Source organism: Sorex fumeus, unplaced genomic scaffold (assembly GCF_029834395.1).
Source record: "Sorex fumeus unplaced genomic scaffold, SorFum_2.1 ptg000128l, whole genome shotgun sequence".
NCBI lineage: Eukaryota > Metazoa > Chordata > Mammalia > Eulipotyphla > Soricidae > Sorex > Sorex fumeus.
Genome location: NW_026606185.1, coordinates 16,821,838 through 16,843,497, shown reverse-complemented (window position 1 = coordinate 16,843,497; position 21,660 = coordinate 16,821,838). Strand labels below are relative to the sequence as shown.

Here is a 21,660-nt window from a genome sequence, read left to right as displayed (position 1 = left end):
ACTGGTAGCACTGTCCTCCCATTGTTCATTGATTTGCTTGAGTGGGTACAAGTACCACCTCCATTGTTAGACTTGTTACTGTTTTTTCCCATATTGAATACACCACGAGGAGCTTACCAGGTTCTGCCATGCAGGCGGATACTATCAGTAGCTTGCTGGGCTTTCCAAGAGGGGTGGAGGTATCAAACCCAGGTTGGCTGAGTTGGCCACGTGCAACGCAAATGCCCTATCACTGTGCTATCGGGCTCATTGGATATTGTCTTTCTTCTTTGGAGAATTGTCTAAGGCCTTTGACCATTTTATAAACAAAGTTCATTCCTCATCTTTGCTCCAGCGGGTGCCAGTAACGTCTTCATTTGTCCCTGTCACATGCTAGTGTAGCCCAGTGGCGTCTGTTCGTTCTAGGAACATAAAGAACCTCAAACCGATCGTTCATGATCTTGACGAAGAAGTCTGACCATCTGGTAGGTTGGCAGCCATATGGTCTTTTGACATCCCATGGAATCCAGTCAGTAACAGCTCTAGTCCAGCGGTCGTCTCTAAATCTCATTACGTGACCAGCCCATCTGATTTTTGATGCCTTGGCAAACGAGACAGCATCCCTGATTCTTGATCGTCGACGGAGGTCAGAACTCCGGATTCTTTCTCTCATTTGAGTGAAACGTGATATTCTAGCATAGCTCTTTCAATTCCTCTTTGGGAGACCTGAATAGCGTTCTCATCCTGTTTGTATAGGGCCCAGGTCTCTGAGGCATATGTTAATGCAGGAAGAACAGTGGAATCAAAGAGATGTGCCCAGAGCTGGAGGTTCTTCGTCCTTTTAGCTATTTCTTAAATGCTCTGGAAGGCGTTCCAACCCGCTCTTTTCCTCCTGCGCAGCTTAGGTGCCAGGTCATTTGTCATGTTGACTTCTCGACCTAGGTACACATAGTTGTTGCATTCGGAGATGGTCGTTCCATTGAGAGCGAATGGGGCATCAGGAACGAGGCTGTTTCTCATAAACATTGTCTTCGTAAGATTCAGCTGTAATCTGACTTTTCCACACTCATGGTCAAAGTCGGCCAGCATTTGTGCCGTTTGGCTAATGTTTGGTGTTATTAAAACAATGTCATCAGCAAAGCGGAGGTGGTGTAGTTGCTGACCATCTATCTTCATTCCCATTCCTTCCCGTTCCAGTCATCGCATGATGTTCTCGAGGGTGAAACTGAAGAATTTCGGTGAAATGGTATCACCCTTCGGCTGCCGGAGCCCTGGTCGGGGTGGGGAGGAAAGCTCAACCCGCTCCCCTCCAAGGGACCCCGGTGAGGAACAGCCAGGTGCAGGGGCAGGAGACTGACTGCACTGGTCTCGTCCGGGAGCTGCATTTTGTAGTCTCTGAGTCTTGGCCGCTGATGGGATTACACGGCGCCAGGGGGCCAGGTGGTGGGTGTGACCCCCGCCTATTGGAATTTGGAGGATCCGAAGACCTCCAGGACCAGCCACCACCATGCTGAGACCACTCTCCGCACACATGAAGGTACTGGCAGAGGGACAAAGCCACGCGGGTTCCGGGGCCAAGACCTCCAAGCCTACTCGAATTGGAGTCGAGCATCCTCCACCCAGATTCTCCAAATTCCAGTAGGCGGGGGTCACACCCACCACCTGGCCCCCTGGCGCCGTGTAATCCCATCAGCGGCCAAGACTCAGAGACTACAAAATGCAGCTCCCGGAACCGCGCGGCCGCGACATCTTATCAGAACATCTGGACAAACTTGCAGGCTATCGAATATAGCCTGCCCACAGGGCAGAGTCTGGCAAACTCCCCGTGGTGCACCAAATATGCCAAATACCAGTAACAATGATGGGTCTCATTCTCCTAAAAAGCCTTGAATATAATCTCAGGGCTAGGATGAAAGAGACGTTACTGGGGCCTGCTCGAGGTAATCGACGATTAACAGGATGATGAATGAATGAATGAATGGTATCACCCTGCCGAACCCCTCTCTTGACATCAATGGTTACTTCTTTGTAGAATGGTGAGATCCTGGTAGTGAATCCGCAATACAGCTCACGGAGGATCCTGATGTATTGAGTTTGAATGCCTTGATTGGCTAGAGCTTCAATGACCGCTTCCGTCTCAACAGAATCAAAGGCCTTCTTTAAATCAATGAACATCAGACAGAGTGGCATCTTGAACTCCCGAGAAACCTCAATGAACTTCGTTATCGTGTGGATATGGTTGATGGTGCTGAATCCTTTGCGGAACCCAGCTTGTTCTCATAGTTGTTCTTAATCTAGTGTTCTGCCAATCCTATTCAGGATGACTTGAGTGAACAACTTGTAGATGACAGACAATAGACAGATTGGGCGATAGTTGCCAATGTCATGAATGTCTCCCTTTTTCTACAGTATTACAGTCCTGCTAGTTTTCCATTGGGATGGAACCTTGCATTCAGACAGGTAGCGTGTGAGGAGCCGAGCCAGCGTATTGATTTAATACTGACGGCAGGTTCTTCAGGTGTTCAGGTCTGACCTTGTCTGGGCCGGGTGCTGTTCATTTCTTTACTGACGAAATGGCGTGTTGGATTTCGGAAGGGAGAACATTGGGAACGACATATCCATCCTGTGGAATTTGGTATGTTGGCAGGTTGACATGACTATCATAGAGATTTGAGTAGAAGTCATGGATAATCTTCTCCATTGCCGTTCTGGAAGATATGATAGATCCATCAGGACATCAGAGGGCAGTCATCTTGGTCTTGTAGTTGGCAGAGGACAGGCGGGCATTAAGAATACTTTTCCCGGCTTCTGCCGCATCTACCAGCACTTCTGCTCTTCTCTCTTTGAGGTCTTCCTTGATCGCATCTCTGCACTGCTTTGCGAGCTCGGACGTTAGCTTGCGGTTGCCTGAGGCATGTGCCAAACCACGTTGGCGAATCAGCTCAAGAGTTTTTGAAGACAGGCATTTTTTTGTGGCTATCTCTCTCTTGGCGTTCCTCGCACAATCATGGAGGTGCTGAACCAGTCAATTGTATTCCTCGTCAATGTTGTCAACAATGGCATCTTCCCATGTTGCGGGCATAGTGCCAAAGAGCTCCCAGTTGGTGGTCGTTCTGGGTGTTCTCTTTTTAAAACTTTGCACCCCTTTCTCCCTGCTCTGTGAAGTAGAATTTTGCACGAAGGAGACGGTGGTCCGATACCGTTTGGAATTTTGGGACAACAGTGACATCAGTCAGGCAAAACCGACGATTGACTATGATGTGGTCTATTTCGTTGTGGAATCGTCCACCGAGAGACTCCCATGTCCAACGTTTAGATTCGGCCTTCTGGAATTTTGAGTTACCATGGATGGTCTTGGTCAACATGATGAACTCGGCCTCTCCTTTCTCATCCTTCTCATGTTGAACAGTCTCTCACCCTGTTCGTTCCATTCTAGGCCATGGGTCCCGATGTGAAGTTCTTCAGCTGATCTTCTCGGTCCTATCTTGGCATTAAAATCACCCACAATGTTCTTGTAGAAGGTGTGGTCTTCTTTATAGAACTTCTCCAGCTCCATATAGAACTTCTCAATTTCTCCTTCATCATAATTGGATGTTGGTGCGTAGACAACTAAGATAGAAACTGCTGGCAGTGAGCCACATCTATTCAAATGTAAATGTCCAATTCGGGTTGTTAGGCATTTGAATGAATCAATGCTCATGGCTAATGCTCATGGTGTTGACAAGGACACCCACGCCTCCGACACCTTTTTTATCACATGTTCCAGGAAAAATTCTTCTCCAGTGTCGAAAACAGCGTGATGAGATTGTTGCCTTCTTGTCTCAGTCAGACCAATGATGTTGTACTTGATCATTCACGCTTGTAACACCATGGATGCATCTGATGCTAGCGTACGTGCATTGAAAGTACAGACGATCATTTTTGTCTTCCTTCGTTGTGGCAGCCTAGTTCGGCCTTGAGATTTTATCGGCCTCTCCTTTCTCATCCTTCTCAATGCTGCCATATTGGTGCCATTCTGGGTCAGGGGAATGAGTCACAGTCACGGTCACAGTCCTCCCGTTGTTCATCGATTTGCTCGAGCGGGCCCAGTAACATCTCCATTGTGAGACTTGTTGTAAATGTGTTTGGCATATTGAATACATCACAGGTAGCTTGCCAGGCTCTGCCGTGCAGGCAAGATACTCTCGGTAGCTTACCGGGCTCTCCGAGAGGGGCGGAGGAATCGAACTCGGGTCAGCCATATTGGCTGCATGCAAGGCAAATGCCCTACCGCTGTGCTTTCGCTCCAGCCCAAGGGTAATAAGACCCATTGTAATTACTGGTTTTGGCATATCGAATACACAATGGATAGCTTGCGAGTCTCTGCCGTGCGGGCGGAATACTCTCGGTAGCTTGCCAGGCTTTCCAAGAGGAATAGAGGCTTTTGGGGCGACCACTAATCGCCCTTGTAGGTGTTCCCATATTTGAACCCTATCAAATATGGTATGGCAATTCTGGAAGATGGGTATTTAGTGTCTTATAATGTGTCACGCGGCCGCAAAGCGTGACACATCCTCATCTTTAATGCCTGTAAATTTCCTGTGCATCATCAAACATGGGCTCTAATAGTGTTCCTAGAAGTTTATTATTACACTCTTTGCTGTGTTGTGCATCTACTATATTATGCAGTGATTTGCTCTATATTCTAATTATTGCCCTACTTGTCTTTTTTTTATAACCAAACTCTCCATTCTTTAGGAAAGTTCTTTTATTTTGACTCTGTTCTTTTAACATTGCTATGGTATGTGATAGTATGCATGACTCATAAAAATACTTTGTTCCATTAATTGAATGAATACTTGTATTCATTTACATGTGAGTGATTTAATGTAAAATAATCTGCAGATTTGAACAACATGTATGGTTTGGTATATCACGATCACGATCAAGACCACCCTGTTGTTCGTCGATTGCCTCGAGCAGGTGCCAGTAACGTCTTCTTCGTCCTAGCCCTGAGATTTTTTTTTTTAAGTGCCATATTCAAGGCTTTTTCAGGATTAGGAGAATGAGACCCATCATTGTTACTGGTATTTGGCATATTGGGTATACCACGGGGAGTTTGCCAGACTCTGCCGTGTGGGCATGTTACATTTGGTAGCCTGCCAGTTTGACCGAATTAGGAATGAGATGATAAGATGTCGACTTCCAGGAGCTGAGTGTGATGATCTCTGGATCCTGGCCATTGTTGGAGTTACACGGCAGTTGGTGGGTGTAACTGTCTAGTTACTGGCAGGTCCAGTCCCAAACTGTACAGGCTTGGAGATCTCAGCCCCGGGTCCCACACACCTGGGTTCCTCTGTCAGTTCTTTTATGCGTGAGGCTCATCCAAGTGTGTGGAGAGTGCTCTCAGCAAGGCCTTGGCTGGGCCTCGGTGGTCTTCAGCTGTTGGGCCCTGGTGGAGACAGTCAGGCATAGGGTAGGAGACTCTGTCTTGTTCTCTCCCAGGAGTGAGTGTTTGGTATATATTAAGTATTTATTTCTGTGTGATTAAGTACTTGGGATTTTTATAGCATCATAATTATGCAAACTCGCTAATTTGAAGGTGTTATTTTAAAAGGATAAATATGTATCATAAAGACAGTAGTATTTTCTCCCATCATATGTAGAAGTCCAAATTGTTGTTTTTCTTAAACTCCTCAATAAACTCTTGAATATTTGTGAAAGATAAATACTTTAACTTATTTTGAATAGACATATATTTGGCATATACAATAGCCAATAGAGATGGATTTATTTAATTAGGAAAATATTACGGTGTTACTATGAATTATTTTACTACAGGGTTTGAGGTTTAATTCCTGTACTATTTCTTTGGCCTTATATTCTTATAAAATGTATGCCATAATTAATAAATATGTAGTTATTTTAACAATCAAATATAAATATGAAGCCTGCCTTTCTTTTGGATTTAGTTATTTTCATCAGAAACTAGCAAACAAGAATTTTAAGTTTCAATTTGAAAAAATACAAATAGTTTTATAATAAAGTAGGTCTAAATTTACTCCTAAAATTGAATAAATTTGTATTTATCTGGGGGAAGGGGATGAGAGACTTTAAATTATGAAATACAGGGAAAATGCTTCTTCCTGTTATATTTATTCATAATAATAAATTGATTTTTCTGTATTTTTCCAACTTTTTGGTGCTTCTATAAAACCCAGATAAAACTGTTTTCTTTTAGAAAAGACACAGGCAAAGAAGATATATGGAACTTTATATTTTTATTAATGCATTTTAAAAGCTCTATATAAGACTATTTTGTCTGATAGCTCTGCAGATGACATCAGTGGAACTCTTCTTTCCCACTCCTGATGTTTCCTTGCCGGTGGCAGGAAATCTAGTAGTGCAGCACTCCTGATTTCTCTCTCTCTTTTTTTTTTTTCTATCCAAGCAGGAGCTGTCTGGGAAGGAAGCTCTGATCATGCAGAGCCCAGCCCCTTCTTTAGGAGTAGCTCCCTTTGGGAACCCTGTTCCTCTATCCTGTGAGTTTTATAACAGCACCCAACATCTGGGAAGATTTTGTGGTTTTCTAGTGTAGCCTGTGGCTGGGTGGGTGAGTCTGTTTAATTCTGTGTACTTCAGTCTGAGCAAGCCCATTGTTACTGCACATCAGCCATATTCTGCAGCATCAGGTTCATCAGTAATAAAAGGTAGTATATTGACAGCCTGCCTGCCTTTCTCCTTGAACTCATCACTCAGTTCATCAAGAATACTGGTGAAGACAGGAGGTGCCAATCACGTGCACCTTGCATTTATATTTTATTCTCATGAAGTCTGTGAAAGTGAGCTCTAGCCTCTCCTCATTATGGATTCGAAAATGGAAGATCAAAGACAGTAAATCACTTTGAATTTAGGTTTGACACCCTGGTCGCTCTAATTCCCAAACCCATGTTTGTTAGAACTTGCAGCCAAAGGAAATATTACAGATAAAAGCCTTTAAAGACAAACAAACAAAAAACCCTTGTGCATAGTGTAAATTGCAAACATAGGTGATTTTTTATTGCTTTTCATTCTGACATTTTCATACCTAGAAATACAAACATTCTGATAGATTGTGCAAGTCCTTGTGTAGACAGGTGTCTGTTTGTCTCCAAGTTCTGCTGAATGTCTTGTCTTTGTTAAGATCCTTTGCCTCTTTATAACCACCTTGGCATTCCTAAGGTGTTTCTCTGATTGGAATGTTCTTCCTTTACCCTTTTCTCCCTCTTTGCCTAGTTAGGTCCTGCTGACCCTTCTAATCTCAACTTAAATACCTCTTTCTCAAACTAGGCATCATGATGCTCATATCTAAAGTTGTTTACATGGATTCTATTCCTTTACCACATTGCCATTGTTATGATTATGGATTTATTTCAAGCCATTCCTCCCCATTAATTGAAACCTTTTGAACACAGAAACCATAATTTTTAAAAAATTATGTATGATTGAAAGCTTAGTTTCTTAACCCTGTACATGGTGACACTTGACAAATGGTTACTATATAAATATAATGCTTGCCATCATGTATTAGCAAGAACTTTGGCCATTGTTTTTTACTCCATACTTACAAGTTAAATATAACCCTTTTTTGGATATATTTTTAAGTTGTACAATTGAAATTTGCACCCTTGTTTTGAAGATTTAATACAGGAAACAAAATGGATTTCCAAATGTTTTTAAATACTAAATACAATGTAGTTGGGATAATAAAATACAAAACTTTCCCGATGATGGGACGTACTTTATGTGATTCTGAGATTATAGAGTATGATATTTAAGTGCAGGTAATAGTTAAGCATCAATTTTTGCTTTAAAAAAAAACTAGGATTATTATCAGAAAACTTGGACTTGTTCTTTCAATCTGTTCAACAAGGAATCTGCAATTACCTACTTATGGTTTTAATACATTGTTTGATGAATTTTTAAAATTTATAAAATGAAGTCAGTAATATGATAGTGTGTGATTTAATTGTTTTTAATAAAGCATAAAAGCAATATAATGTAAGGATCAAATATTAATAGTTTGGCAGCAAAATAAATAATTTCCCCACATGCTTTTTCTCTGCCTGTTCAGTTTATTTAAAATAATTAATCTGTCCATTTAATCTGGTATAACTTAAACTTGAAAGTGTTGATCTTGACAGAATTTGTTTCCTGGCCAGCTGTTCTAGTGAAACAACTGCCTAAACAAATAAGCAACCACACAAAGACATGCATGCAAGGTATTATGTTTAACATGCTTTCAGGTTTCCAACTATTTTGATGTAACTGTTAATATTATATCTTTTTCTTCTCCCTACCCCCATTGATACAGGGTATTGATGTACGAGATGCTCCTCTGAAGGAAATCAAGGTGACAAATTCTCGAAGGTTCATAGCTTCATTTAATGTTGTCAATACCACCAAACGAGATGCTGGAAAATACCGCTGTATGATTTGCACTGAAGGAGGTGTTGGAATATCAAACTATGCAGAGTTGGTAGTTAAAGGTATTTAGTGTATTTTTATGATTCTATGTACTCTGTTGAAATAGACATGTTAGATGTTGTGAGTTCATTATTTGCTTATAGCTCAAATGTGTCCTCATCTGTTTCCAAACAGCAGTTGGTGACAGGCTATATTGATGGATTGCATTTTAAGATTAAATTTTGCACATGAGCAATATTTTTGAAAAATGTATTTTATTTATGTTGGTTTAGTTGCACACAAATCAGTGAATGTGCTGTTGGCAAGTTCTTCTGCCAAATCTGTATACAGTGATTACAAACTATAAATATTTTTAGGAAAGGAAAATTTTTTACTGATAGGAAATCACTTAAAATGCAAATATTCACTATCCAGCGTGTTTATGATAGCGAGGTGGCTAATAAAAAGAAGCAGTGTCAGTATAAAAATGCTCAGTCATATCACACAAACTATATTGATAATACTGAGTTAACATTCATAATGTTGCAGTTAGGTTTACTACTAGATTTTGCATGACTGAAAAATTGAGTCATTATAATCAAGGTGGGTGATAAGGTAAAAAAGAGAGGAAAAATAAGTTTACTTTAGTTGGCTTAATGTTTCATTTGTGGTTGAGGAGTTTATAGTATTAAATTGCTAAGACCATTCATAGTCCTAGGCAGAAAAATTTGGTTTTTTTTTCAATGTTCACAGAGTATTTATAGGTATCTGTGACATGTCATTGCTCTTTTTTCTTAGAAAAGAATAATTTTTAATAACTTATGTGCATTTATTTAAAAAAACATAAGTGTGGTCCCTTTTAGATGAGCTCTTACCTAGGTCAGCAGATTTCTCTGCAGCCAGTTGGAAAGACTGCATATTCAACACCAAGCCCAGAACATTGCCATTGGCTTACCCTCCCCTTGCTTCTATTTCCTCACATACAAAATAGTGTTATTTACTGTTATATACTGCTAAGGATCATATACTAATGTTGTCTACATAGTGGGCTATCAGGAGAGTCAGATTCAATGACATAATATATGAATGGCACTTAGAGTTGTGTATGTATATTTTGATTGTGAACAGCTATTCCCAAGATGAGGCAAGTGTGTAATAGAAAAGAGGAGTGACTAATTCTTACTTTCTACTTCAGACCATTAGTGGTTCATTTGGAAATTTTGAACAGTAACATTTTTCAATATATATATATATATATATATATGCTGGAGCGATAGCAAAGCGGGTAGGGCGTTCGCCTTACAAGCGGCCAACATGGCCGACCCGAGTTCGATTCCTCCGCCCCTCTCGGAGAGCCCAGCAAGCTACCGAGAGTATTCGATATGCCAGACACAGTAACAACAAAGTCTCCAATGGAGACGTTACTGGGCCCGCTCGAGCAAATCGACGATCAACGGGAGGGCCATACTATATATATATATATATATATATATATATATCATCCACCCATGTATACTCCTCTCCCCTCTCCCTCTTTTCATACCCATATTGAATCAGACTTTCTCTAGGGAAATATTCTCTGTTATAAAATTTCTAGTGCATTAAGATTCTCTTTTTTTGAGTCATCATTTCTGCCTCTATTAGTCACTTCTACTTTACAAGAGAAATTATGTGTTGGTGAATCCAGGTAAAAGTGTGTTCATTTGCAAAGATAACTCCCCCCCAATTCTCTCTTCTCTCTCTCTCTCTCTCTCTCTCTCTCTCTCTCTCTCTCTCTCTCTCTCTCTCTCTCTCATATTTTGGTTTAGGGATTTGAGTCCACACCTGGCAGTGCTCAGGGCTTACTTTTGGCTCTGTACTTAGGGATCACTCCTGGTGGTGCTTAGGGGACCAGGGATCAAATGCACATACCAAAATATCTCCTAGAATAATACGTTTTTCCACATAAGATTCTTATGCCTTTCTATTTATAGTCCATCTTTGAATTAGTCTGCTGCCTTTAGATTTAATGTATATATGTGTATATATATGACACACACATGCACACACACACATGTACACACACATACAAACAATACGTATAAAAAACTAAAGCCTTCACATTTTTTTAGCAGCTCTGTGGAAGGCTCTCTAGGAGTGAAGAAGCAATGCTTGCTGGAGACCATTTGTCAGTAAACTCAGGAGAGCTGTTTGGCAGCTCCAATGGCTGAGTTCTTTATCAATGTTATTAATGCTCGATTTCATCTTGATTCAGTTTTTTTCACTTACACTTGCTACCATGTGTCCCTGAGATCCATTAGTGCCTGTGCTCTAGAGCTATCATGCTTTGTGATCAGTGTGATCTAATCTAATAATGTCTCTGGAAATCACTGCTGTGGAAAAACTGATCTGTTGGAAGTTATAAGTACATCAGAAATTTCTAGGTTGTCAGAACAAACATATGCCCTTTTGTTGGTTGATTCCTTAGTTCTGCAGCACATTTTCCTAATGAAAATTGTCTAGGCATCTTTTTTATCTCTGTCACAAATGGTGACAAAAAGCCAAAAGTTTTTAAAGTTCAGATTTTTTTCTGGCCTCACCATTCAGTGTTCAGGGACTATACCCAGCTTGGTGCACCAGATAGTCAACCAAAAGGCCTCAGCTCTTTGCTTCAATTCCCTGACCCCAAGTCATCACATTCCTCAAGCCATACAGTTTTCTGAGCCCATGTCCTCCACTCTCCTGCCACTGTAAAGATTGGGTTATTTGTTTGGCTCAGCTGTCATTCTTATCTTATTCATCCTTAACACTGCTCTTGGTAATCAAGGATATAAAAATGATGTATGTAATCTCCACATGCACTTATATATGCATAAATATAATATTGATATCATGTTTACCTGATATAACTATACATCTATATTTACATATGGATACCAATTATGTGTGTGGTATATGTGTGTGTGTGTCCATGTATTTGTGTGTCTCTATATTAGTCACTGTCACTCTCACTGTTTTCCCATTTTTCATCGATTTGCTCGAGTGGGCCCAGTAATGTCTCCATTGTGACAATTGTTACTATGTTTGGCATATCTAATATGTTGCGGGTAGCTATATAAATCCCTACTGCTGGCTTAACATAGAATTACTTTTATAGTGTCATCTGACTTTCACTGGCATTAAATTTTTTAAACTGCTTTTTCTCACTTAGCATAGATTGGATGCCTCTGCTCTTCCTTCATTTTGGAAAAATTTATTCAACATTTAAATATTGACTTCTGCCAAATTTTCCAGCAAATCAAATAGTCTTTTTGAATGTCTGCCTCAAATTATTTCCAGTTATAGCTGAATTTCCATTTGATTTAACATTTTGATACTTTTATTAATGGGAAATGAATAGAGCAAATATTCAAGACAACCAAGAATCAAAGTCCTATGTGTTTTACGACAATTGGTAACAATATCCTAAATGAATTTGTGTGGCCTTCGTAGCTTGCTCCTGATTTATATTTTGAGTGGCAGTTTAGCACCCCTTAGTAGCATTTGCAGCTTCCAAGTAATTAACTGCTCTTTCATACTGGCTACAAAAATGCTGTAGGACGTACTCTAAAAGGGCCATTTCCTGGTCTGCTTCAAGAAATCATCTAATGATATAAATTGATGTTGGATCATTATGAGTCTAGTCACAATGCTTTAAAGAAATAAACAGCTAACTCAAAGTTGTAGTTGATAATATGAACTTGCAAATTCACAGTTTTACCCTGAAATAAAAATTAATTCTTTTGTGCCTTATTTGACTCTCCCTAATGGGATTTCCCCAGCTCTTTTAAAAAGTCAGCATGAATTGCATGTTGAATCTAAATAGAAACAGAGACTGAGTTTCCTACTCCTCTTAGGGATCCGCTGATATCCTATCGGAGGCCAAGGGAAGATCATACTAGGGCCTCAGGTCCCACTTAGAACAAAACATGACTAGGATCAGTTGACTCTGTCTGCTGTAGTATATAAGCATGAAGACAGTGAAAATCAGAGCAGACTCTGTACCAGCCATTTGTCTGTGCTAAATGTGGAGTTCCAATCAAAAACACCCTCCAAAGGCCAAACCATTTTTGGAAGTATTCTTGAAAAATATTACTAGAGTTTATGTTTTTTCAGATAGAGAATCATTAAGAGGCAATGTGATTTCATATAGTTGTTTGCTTTCCTACTATGTGAATGTTGCCACTCAGAGTGACATTGGCTTATCACAGAACACCTTCACTTGTTGCCTGGAGAGCCATTCACAGGAACTGATCTATTGGGCGTATGATTGAAAACAAATCTCTCTCCATCTTACCCTTCTCAGACATGATCTGGAAAAAAATTGTCAGTCCAGAAACACTGGTGGAGGGATTGGGGATGGAACCCTGGACGCCAAAAGTCACACTCTGAAGAACGTTGGGATTCCCATTGCGATAGCACTGCAAGGTCCTCCCGCGGTTCCTCGATTTGCACGAGCGGACCCAGTAATGTCTCCATTGCTGTGCAGTGGATTCCACAAGTTACAAAATTGGGCACCTGGACCTGGACACAGAGTATGAGATCAGTGTGCTGCTCACCAGGCCAGGGGAAGGTGGCACAGGCTCTTCTGGGCCTGCTCTCAGAACTAGAACAAATGGGGACGGACCCATTGTGGCCCGAGAGGTGGAGTACTGCACAGCAAGTGGGAGCTGGAATGACCGGCAACCAGTGGATTCCACAAGTTAGAAATTGAACAATAAGGAAAACTTTTTTGAGTTGTAAAGCATGTTTGCTCTTGATTGCATAGAGTTTTATCAAGTTGGGTATGGCATGTGCTTTGCTTCAGAGCGTCTCATTCAGCCCGCTGCTTTAATAAGACTCATTACTGGAAGTTCCCTGGACAGCAGCTGTGGTGGCCTTTATTATCTATACTGCTCCATTCTCCTGTAGCTGAATGAGTGCATTGTGATTGTTTTGGGGGGAACGAGTCATCCTGGAAATGTGTTTATGATGAGATAAACTATCATTTTGCCCATGATGATATCTTTGGAATATAAATATAAGGGAACTGAATTTAATAATATGGATAACTAGCACCTCTGATAATTTCACGGACACTCTCAGTAAGGAGGTTGATGGTGGAGTGCCTCCTAGAGCTTAAATAATACCACTTGAGAGAGATTTAAGAAGTTATAGTTGGTGGGGGGAGGGAATTTCTCTAATTAATGTCCATGTAGCCTAAGAAGTTGGGTTGTCCTAAAGCAAATTGAGAGACACACCAGTTGAACCACCTTGTGTTTTACAAGATGGTTTGTGTCACAATTGTTAAAATATTTATTTTATAAACATTGGAGTTGATGGGCTAATGAGAAGGGGAGCATAAGTTTAGTATATCAGACCGTAAATGTGAGCACTGTGAAACTCTTTTCCTGCTTTTTCTTATTTAACTTACACCCTTCTTATCAGTTCATTCTGAACATGTAAATGTCTTCTTTGTTTTCATGGCTTTATATATATTCAGTACTTTTAAAACCAAAGACCAAAGTGTCTGAGAGATGCCTCTGGTTTGCCTTTCAGAACCTCCCGTCCCAATTGCCCCACCTCAGCTTGCCTCTGTGGGAGCAACCTACCTCTGGATACAACTCAATGCCAACTCCATCAATGGGGATGGGCCCATTGTGGCCCGAGAGGTGGAGTACTGCACAGCAAGTGGGAGCTGGAATGACCGGCAACCAGTGGATTCCACAAGTTACAAAATTGGGCACCTGGACCCGGACACAGAGTATGAGATCAGTGTACTGCTCACCAGGCCAGGGGAAGGTGGCACAGGCTCTCCTGGGCCTGCTCTCAGGACTAGAACAAAATGTGCTGGTGAGTATGAGAAATCCGGGACTTACGCCCCTGGTTTTCAGGGTACTGATCTACAGCACTGGTGTTTATCAAATTGCTAACAGATTCTATCAGATCCTTGGCAGACATGAAGAAATACCTTTCCCTGTGACCTTCAGCATGACAGTGTGTGGACTTTAGCCTCTTAAGAATTAAAAAATGTTGGATGGTCTACACTTCCTCTTTTACCTTTATTCTTTATTTTTTCATTTTTTTTTTAGTTAAATCACTGTGATTTACAAAGCTATTCATATTTGAGACATGCAGTATTGCAGCACTGATCCTATCCCCAGTGTCAACTTCCCTCCCCTCCATAATGTTCCCAGTTTCCCTCCCATATCCCCACCCATAGCTTTCTGTGTTTGGTTGTTAAAGTTTGGGTCTCTTGATTTCAGTGCTGTTGAGTCTGTGGTTTGGATATTTAGCTCTACCTCTGTACCCGACTTCCCTGTCTTGTTCCTTTTTTCTTTTTTATTTTATTTTGTTTGGGAGTCTCACCCAATGATGTTCAGTTGGCTCTTTGCTCAGAAGTGACCTCTGGCAGTGCTCAGGGGACTATGTATTTCTTGGTATAAAAAAACCTGGGTGATCCATGTGCAAGGCTGACCACCTTAACCACCGTGCTATTTCTCAAACCCCTTCCTGTATTATTAATTCACTCCTTTCTCTCAGAAGCGTCCAAGGTGTATGCAGTCCTTCCTTGAGCTGACAGAAGTTATCTCCTCTAAAGATGACTCTTCATAGGTCAATCTTCTTACCTAGTCCCTTCTTTTTATTATTTGCTGCTTAATGTGCTAGTACCCTGGAGGGGCTTTAGAATAATAATAGCTTCCTTTCAGTCTAAGAGATAACTTTTAAACTTTACTTTCATTGGTGGAAATTTAATGAGGGAACTGGTTACCAATGACGTGGGAACTGTTTGTAAAATAAGCAAAGGTGATTTGTGAGCAGAGTGTGGTCTTTAAGGTCTTAGATTATTTCTAATTGACCGTGCTGAATCATTCTGCACTTAAATAAAAGTAGGGCTGATGGGGAGAGAAATACGGCATCTTATAAAACCAAAACCTGAAGAAAGTTTTTATTAGAGTTACAATGTTATTTCTGTATGACTAACCTTAAGTTTGGAAGTATGGGAATAATATATTGAGATACCTGTGAGCCCTTGCATCGTTTAAGTGAATTTAAACTTAATTGTGGATTTAATGAGCAGATTCCATAAATTTTTACAGAGGTAATCTATTTGTTAGATGGTGCTTAGGAGATACTTAGCAGCATGTTTTTTTTTAATCTTTTAAAGTACTCCAAGTATGATCTGAAGTATCCAATTTCCATAAGTTCAAAACTGAAGGAAAAATTCTGGATGTGTATATGTGTATATATATATATATATATATATATATATATATAAAGACTTTAATTAAAAAAGAGAACAAGAATACTTTTCTTAAGAGCAGTCGTGGGTATACCCTGCAGCTTTTTTCCTGAATCTACAACTGTGAGTTCCAGGGAAGAAGCTCTGGGGTAAGGGCTGTTTTCTGGACAGGTGATTCTCACAACCCCTGTGATCTCTCTGAGAAGGAGTTTCATCATTCTTCTTTACTTCACTCCTCTAATTCATCTCTTTTCTGCCTTTAAATAATTTAAATACCATTTCTAGTTTGTAAAGTTATTTTTATATTATTTTGTCAGTTGTTTCAGTGAAAAATAATAGCTTTGTATATATATAATTTTACAAAGGAATTTAAAAAAAATATGTTGCTAATTAAAAAAAAAAATTCTTTGAGAAGTCTCAGGGCAGATACTGTCATCCCCTTATAATGGGTGTGAAATGACAGTCTTCACAATCAGCCATTCTGGCTCCTCCCAAGCTTTATTTTTATTTATTTATTTATTTATTTTTGCTTTTTGGGCCACACCCGGCGATGCACAGGGGTTACTGCTGGCTTGGCACTCAGGAATTACCCCTGTGGTGCTCAGGAGACCATATGGGATACTGGGAATTGAACTTGGGTCAGCATTGTGCAAGGCAAATGCCCTACCCACTGTGCTATTGTTCCATCCCCCTCCCACAGCTTTAAAGAAGCTCTGTTAGAAATAAGTTTACTATTTCACTTCAGTGTTGTTTTGAGGAATTCTGTTTGGAGCGTTGCCCTCTCTTTCCAAATATAGGTTAGAATTCCATTGTCTAGACTAGAAAGGGAATACCATCTGTTTCAGTCTCATTACTTTTTTCTGTTTTAGTTCTGTCTGTTCTTTTTTTTTAATATATTTTACCTTTTCTCTTGGTTGTGTACTTCCACATTTCATCTGTTCACACAATTAGTATATGCATTTCCTCTGAATAGAATATATGCATTGATTCTGTTTTCAGAAAATCTTCTTGTTGCTGCTGTATGATGTGCAAATATAGTACTCAAAGGGGCAATGGACATTTTATAAAAGAGTGTTACTTCTCTTAAATAAATTAAAATGCATTTGAGTTGATAATTTATGAATTGATAATTTCATGACAAGCCTATATTTCAGAGTATTAAGCCTCAAAAGTAGAAACCGTAAATATAAAACTTTCCTCATACCATTTCCTCATACCACTGGCACCAACATCGAAGACTTTTGATATTATTACTACAGTTGAACTTTGTCAAACTGAGAAAATATAAGTGTGTTAGGTGAGAGAATTGAAGCTAGAAATAAGAGAGGGAAACATGTTGGGTTTGGAAGAAAATGAAATCCACTGAGTCTGCAGTGTGTGAAAAAGTACAGTCTTAACCTTTTCTTGACCTGAGTCTTTTGAGAAAATCTACTGAGTCTTTGAGATAAGATTGACTACTGCTGGTGGTAAGCAGTGTGAAATTGTAGAAAGCAATTCTGAGTTAAAAGGAAAAAGACAGGTGCTACAAACTATGTACTAAAACATTTGGTAGAATTTCCAGACTGTTACTTACAATGTTGGTGAGTACTTATGGTTGATAAAGAGCAAGTTTAGATCCCATAACCCGGGACAGGCTATAAGCATTCCACAGAGTCTATGAAGAATGTCATTGACCATTTGGCCAGATTTGAACAATATATAAAAAAAAATTCTCTTTGTTATTCTGTTTCTAATGAAGTGACCAATTGATCTACCTTATATTCCTTATCTGAAAGTATTTGACTTTGACTTTTATTACCCCTTGTTAAAATATTCCTTAACTGTCTTGCTATGCAGGGCAGTGGTGGTCTGTGATGCCACTTGTTAAAATATGAGCAAAACTGGGAAAACGGTGAGTTCATTACTAATAGGTTTAAATGGAATCTCCGCCTATGATTTCAGACTGGATTTTTATACCAAAATAATCCTCTTTTGAAATTAAATGTTAATGCCAGTGATGCTAAAGCCAGTAATTGTTCACTTCACAGGCTTTGCAATTAGACTGCTCAGAATTTGAGTTCTGACTCTTCTAGCCAGACAAATAACCCTTGGATACCTGCTCACCTGCTCTGGGCAAACAGGGTTGACAGAAATATGTATCCTGTAGTGTGGTTATGGGTCTTACTCAACTAATGCATCTAAGTTGCCTACAACAAAACCTTACATGAAACACACAATTAATAAAATGTTAACTGCCACTTAAAGTTTTTTTAACTTCACCTTTCAATTTTATTTATTTATTTTTAAAGTTAAACCAGTTTATTCAGGAAATGAAGTGGAGACATAGATATAATATGTGCTGAAGAGAGAACATGACCTCCGAGTGGAAAAAACAAACTACACATCCCAAATCAGAATATGTGGGTCATGTCCTGAGCATAGGGAAATGTACCCTACAATAAAACAGTGCACATCTTAAGGTGATGGCAACAAGCCTGGCTTAATGTTTGCCTTTCACTTCAAAAGAATTTGATGTTGAGAGTCCTGTTTCATTTTCCTAGATTATTTATCTAGTAAGTTGAAAATCTGAGGGCTACTATTCTATATTATGGGCCACACAATTCCCTGCAGCTGAGCGTTATGTTCATGACAGGTGTCATTCTCCGCTTTCTTCAAATAATCTGTTTCTTTTGGACTGGCTTTCTGTTTCCATATGTGCACTGCATCAGAAAAACCTATACGATCATGTTTCGGTGACATGCATGAAACTGTATTTCGATTCTTAGATTAGAAAGGCAAGATCACTACTTATTGCCTGTCTCTGTTCAGTGGAATTGATTTCATATGTGCCTTCTTGACACAGTCTCATTTCCTGATCAGATTTCTTTAAAGAATTGTCACACACTTGCTTCCAGAGCTCTTACTATGTATCTGAAAATTAGTTTCAAATGATATGCCCAAAATTTCTATATGTGAACTTGAGCGGATCACTTAACTTCTCCAATTTTACATCCTTATCTCTAAATAATAACAGTGACACTTCCCCTGAATGTATCAGAGGTGGTCTTGAAGATATATTATATTTCATCTGTAAGGGTACTTTACAAATGAAAAAACTTCTCTGCCTATATGGAATATAAAAATATTATAATCAAGAACTGATTTTAAGATCCATTCACATATCCAGTTATTTTTCAGTTTTTCTGATCAACCATAGTTGGGTGACCTCAGAGAGTTAAAATTGCTTCAGTATCCAGTTAATCAAAATGCAATTTAGTTTGCGTTTTTTATTATATCTTATATTTGTATAATTATGTGCAGCCTGTATATCAAAAACCATTAAGTTATAGCTTATAGCTACTTGAAAAAAGAGAAACAGGCTATGCTGTCAGATTAATTTTCACAGTGGACTTTTTTGTGTGTTTTATTTTGGGATATTGCTTTTTATGTATCCTAGTTATTGTTTAACTGTGGTTAAGTGACTTGCTAATAACTCGCCCCAGGAGTTAAAGAAGAATGATAATGACTTAACAATTACATTGGTGAGACTGAAAACAAAGCTCTCTTGAAATGTGGTTTTTAGAATTAATATGACTAAGTCTTTGTAAATAACGATTATACCTTGAACAATGTATTTATACATTATTAATTGAGTCCTATATGCTCAAGTCATTGCTCCAGTCCTGAGGGCAGAGCAAAAGATCAGTGTCTGCCACTGAGTAATATTTGGGGATACTAGAGGGAGTAAGTGGGTAGGCAGCATGCAAAATAAATATAATATTGTAAATGCTGTAGTAAGAAGAGAGAAATGGAATGGCAGGAGTTGGTAATTCATTTTTTTATGTTTAGTAGTGATAAACTGCACATAGCATAAAACTTACCATGTCTAAGTATACAGTTCAATACAAGATTCAACCAGTGTCCAAAACGTTTCATCTTACACAACTTAAACTTCTTACCCAGTAAAAACTTAGCCCTCTATCCTTCTCCCCAGACCCTGTCAATCACTGTTTTATGTTCAGTCTCGATTTTGACTGCTCTAGCTATACAATATTTAAATGGAATCATGCAATATTTGTCTTTTTGTATCTGGACTTAATAGTACTAGTGATTAATCTCAAGATTTATTCATATTACAGCATGTTTGATGGCACTTTTTTAATTGCCCTGGATTATATATATATATATATATGTATACATACACACACATATACTTAGATTATATAACTCTATTTTGAAACTTTTATCAAAGACGTTTATAAAATTGACAGTCATTTTAGTTATAAATTAACAAATGTCAAAAATTCTTCCATTTGGGGCTGAAGAGATAGTATATGGATTAAGAAACTTGTCTTGCATGAAGATTACACTGATCTATCCACAGGCACCATGTGTGACACCCCCCCCATTACCACCAGGACTGTAGCAGGAAGGTAGGAGTAAATCCTGAGCTCCATCAAGGGGGTAGGGCAACACCCCCACTCCTTACAAATACCTTATATTTATGACTCATGGAAATGTGGAAATGTTGCCTACTACATTTGGTGGAATTGCTCTACTTTCAGAGAGTTGAGATACAAATGAGTACCCATGAAATATTACTTACAAATATTATACCAATTTCATCTAGTCAGTCTTCTTTCTGTTTGTCTAGGAGTTATATATAAGCCACCAGAGAATTGTTTTAGTATACCGTTATTTCTCACCTGATACTTATTGAAATGTTCCATTCTTTTAAATGTGAAAAGGTAGGTATACTTTGATGCCTCTTTGTATAGAAGTGTATCCATTATTTTGAAACTTGTTTTTGTTCTACTCAGTTGCTTTCCTGACAGCAGTCATGGTTATCTCACATGTAGTTTTTTCAGTAATACAGTAAATGGCACATAGTTCACATTTGCTTAAATCTTTTCATCTTTTAGTACTCTAGTCTGTGAGATTGAGTTTGGGCCCAATTTGCCATGATATGCTTCTTTTTTCGCTACCTTCCTGTCCTTTGTCATCGTCGTTATACTGATGCATTAGAGCAAAGAAGTTTTTGGGTTTTTCTTGTCTTTGCCACACACATGAGTGAGCATGCATATAAATACAGGGGATGTGTTTTACAGATATCACCATACTTTCAGGAGAGAGGACCAGTATACCTGGAAATGAGAACGTTCTTCTAACCTCAAGTTTAAAGTTCCATTTTCTCTTTTAGCATCTTCCCTGAGAACACTGCTTACTATACTTTATATTGTAGCATTTTCTCTGTTTTTCATGTTCAGGCTAGATGTTGTGAGATTTAGATTAATATTCGTTTGAAATTTAAATTATTCATAGTGGCTAAATATAACGCTGAGATGACACATCTGAGAGTCACATATGGGAACTGAGGGTTGCTCACAGGAGGCCCACATTGTGTAATGCCTTCATTCTAATGCAGGCCAGCTTCTTTGAGTATGTTTCTTTATTATTCTTACTTCTTCTTAATGTAGAAAAGAAACACTCACCTTGGAGTGGATCTTTTTTAAAATCAAACCCTGCCCAAACCAGATTTTTTTTATCCTCAGTCAGGGAAAGTTGGACTTGTCTTTTCTGTGTTAACTGCTGCCAGTGTTACAATTTTTTGTGCCTGGAGCACAGAGCCTCAGAGGTAGATGGGAGCCAAACTGAGACCTAACAATGACATTTGCTCAGAGTGAAGACAGTTCAAAGACCTAGTTAAAGGGAGCATAATTTATTTTTAATTTAAGTTTATTTACCAGGGGAATAATTAAAGCTTTCTAATTCTAAAATGACTCTGCCAAAGGGCAACATGTTTTTAATTCATTTCAAATACATTAAACCATTAAGAACCTTTTAAAATAATAAACACTAAAAGGGTATAAAGAGTATTTTTTTCTGATGAGACTGCAAATGTCTTCATGCTCCAGTATGCTCATACTTTTCCAGTGCCTGAATCTAAGGCCATGTTAGTTCTCAGATGAGATAACACAGCTGGAGGAATTTATCTGTAAGTGAGTGGGATCCTTCTCTAAAGGGCCACAGCCATGGAG

General features: G+C 39.0%; 1 protein-coding gene across 7 annotated transcripts in view; it reads left to right on the top strand.

Moving 5' to 3' along the window:
• PTPRM (protein tyrosine phosphatase receptor type M) overlaps positions 1 to 21,660 on the top strand; it is an 890,665-nt gene that overhangs the window by 429,566 nt on the left and 439,439 nt on the right. For all 7 annotated transcript variants that reach the window (XM_056137857.1, XM_056137858.1, XM_056137855.1 and 4 more), the window contains exons 6-7: positions 8,312 to 8,486; positions 13,960 to 14,253. In XM_056137857.1, coding sequence (XP_055993832.1) covers positions 8,312 to 8,486; positions 13,960 to 14,253 — 469 coding nt within the window. The remainder of the gene's footprint in view (positions 1 to 8,311; positions 8,487 to 13,959; positions 14,254 to 21,660) is intronic.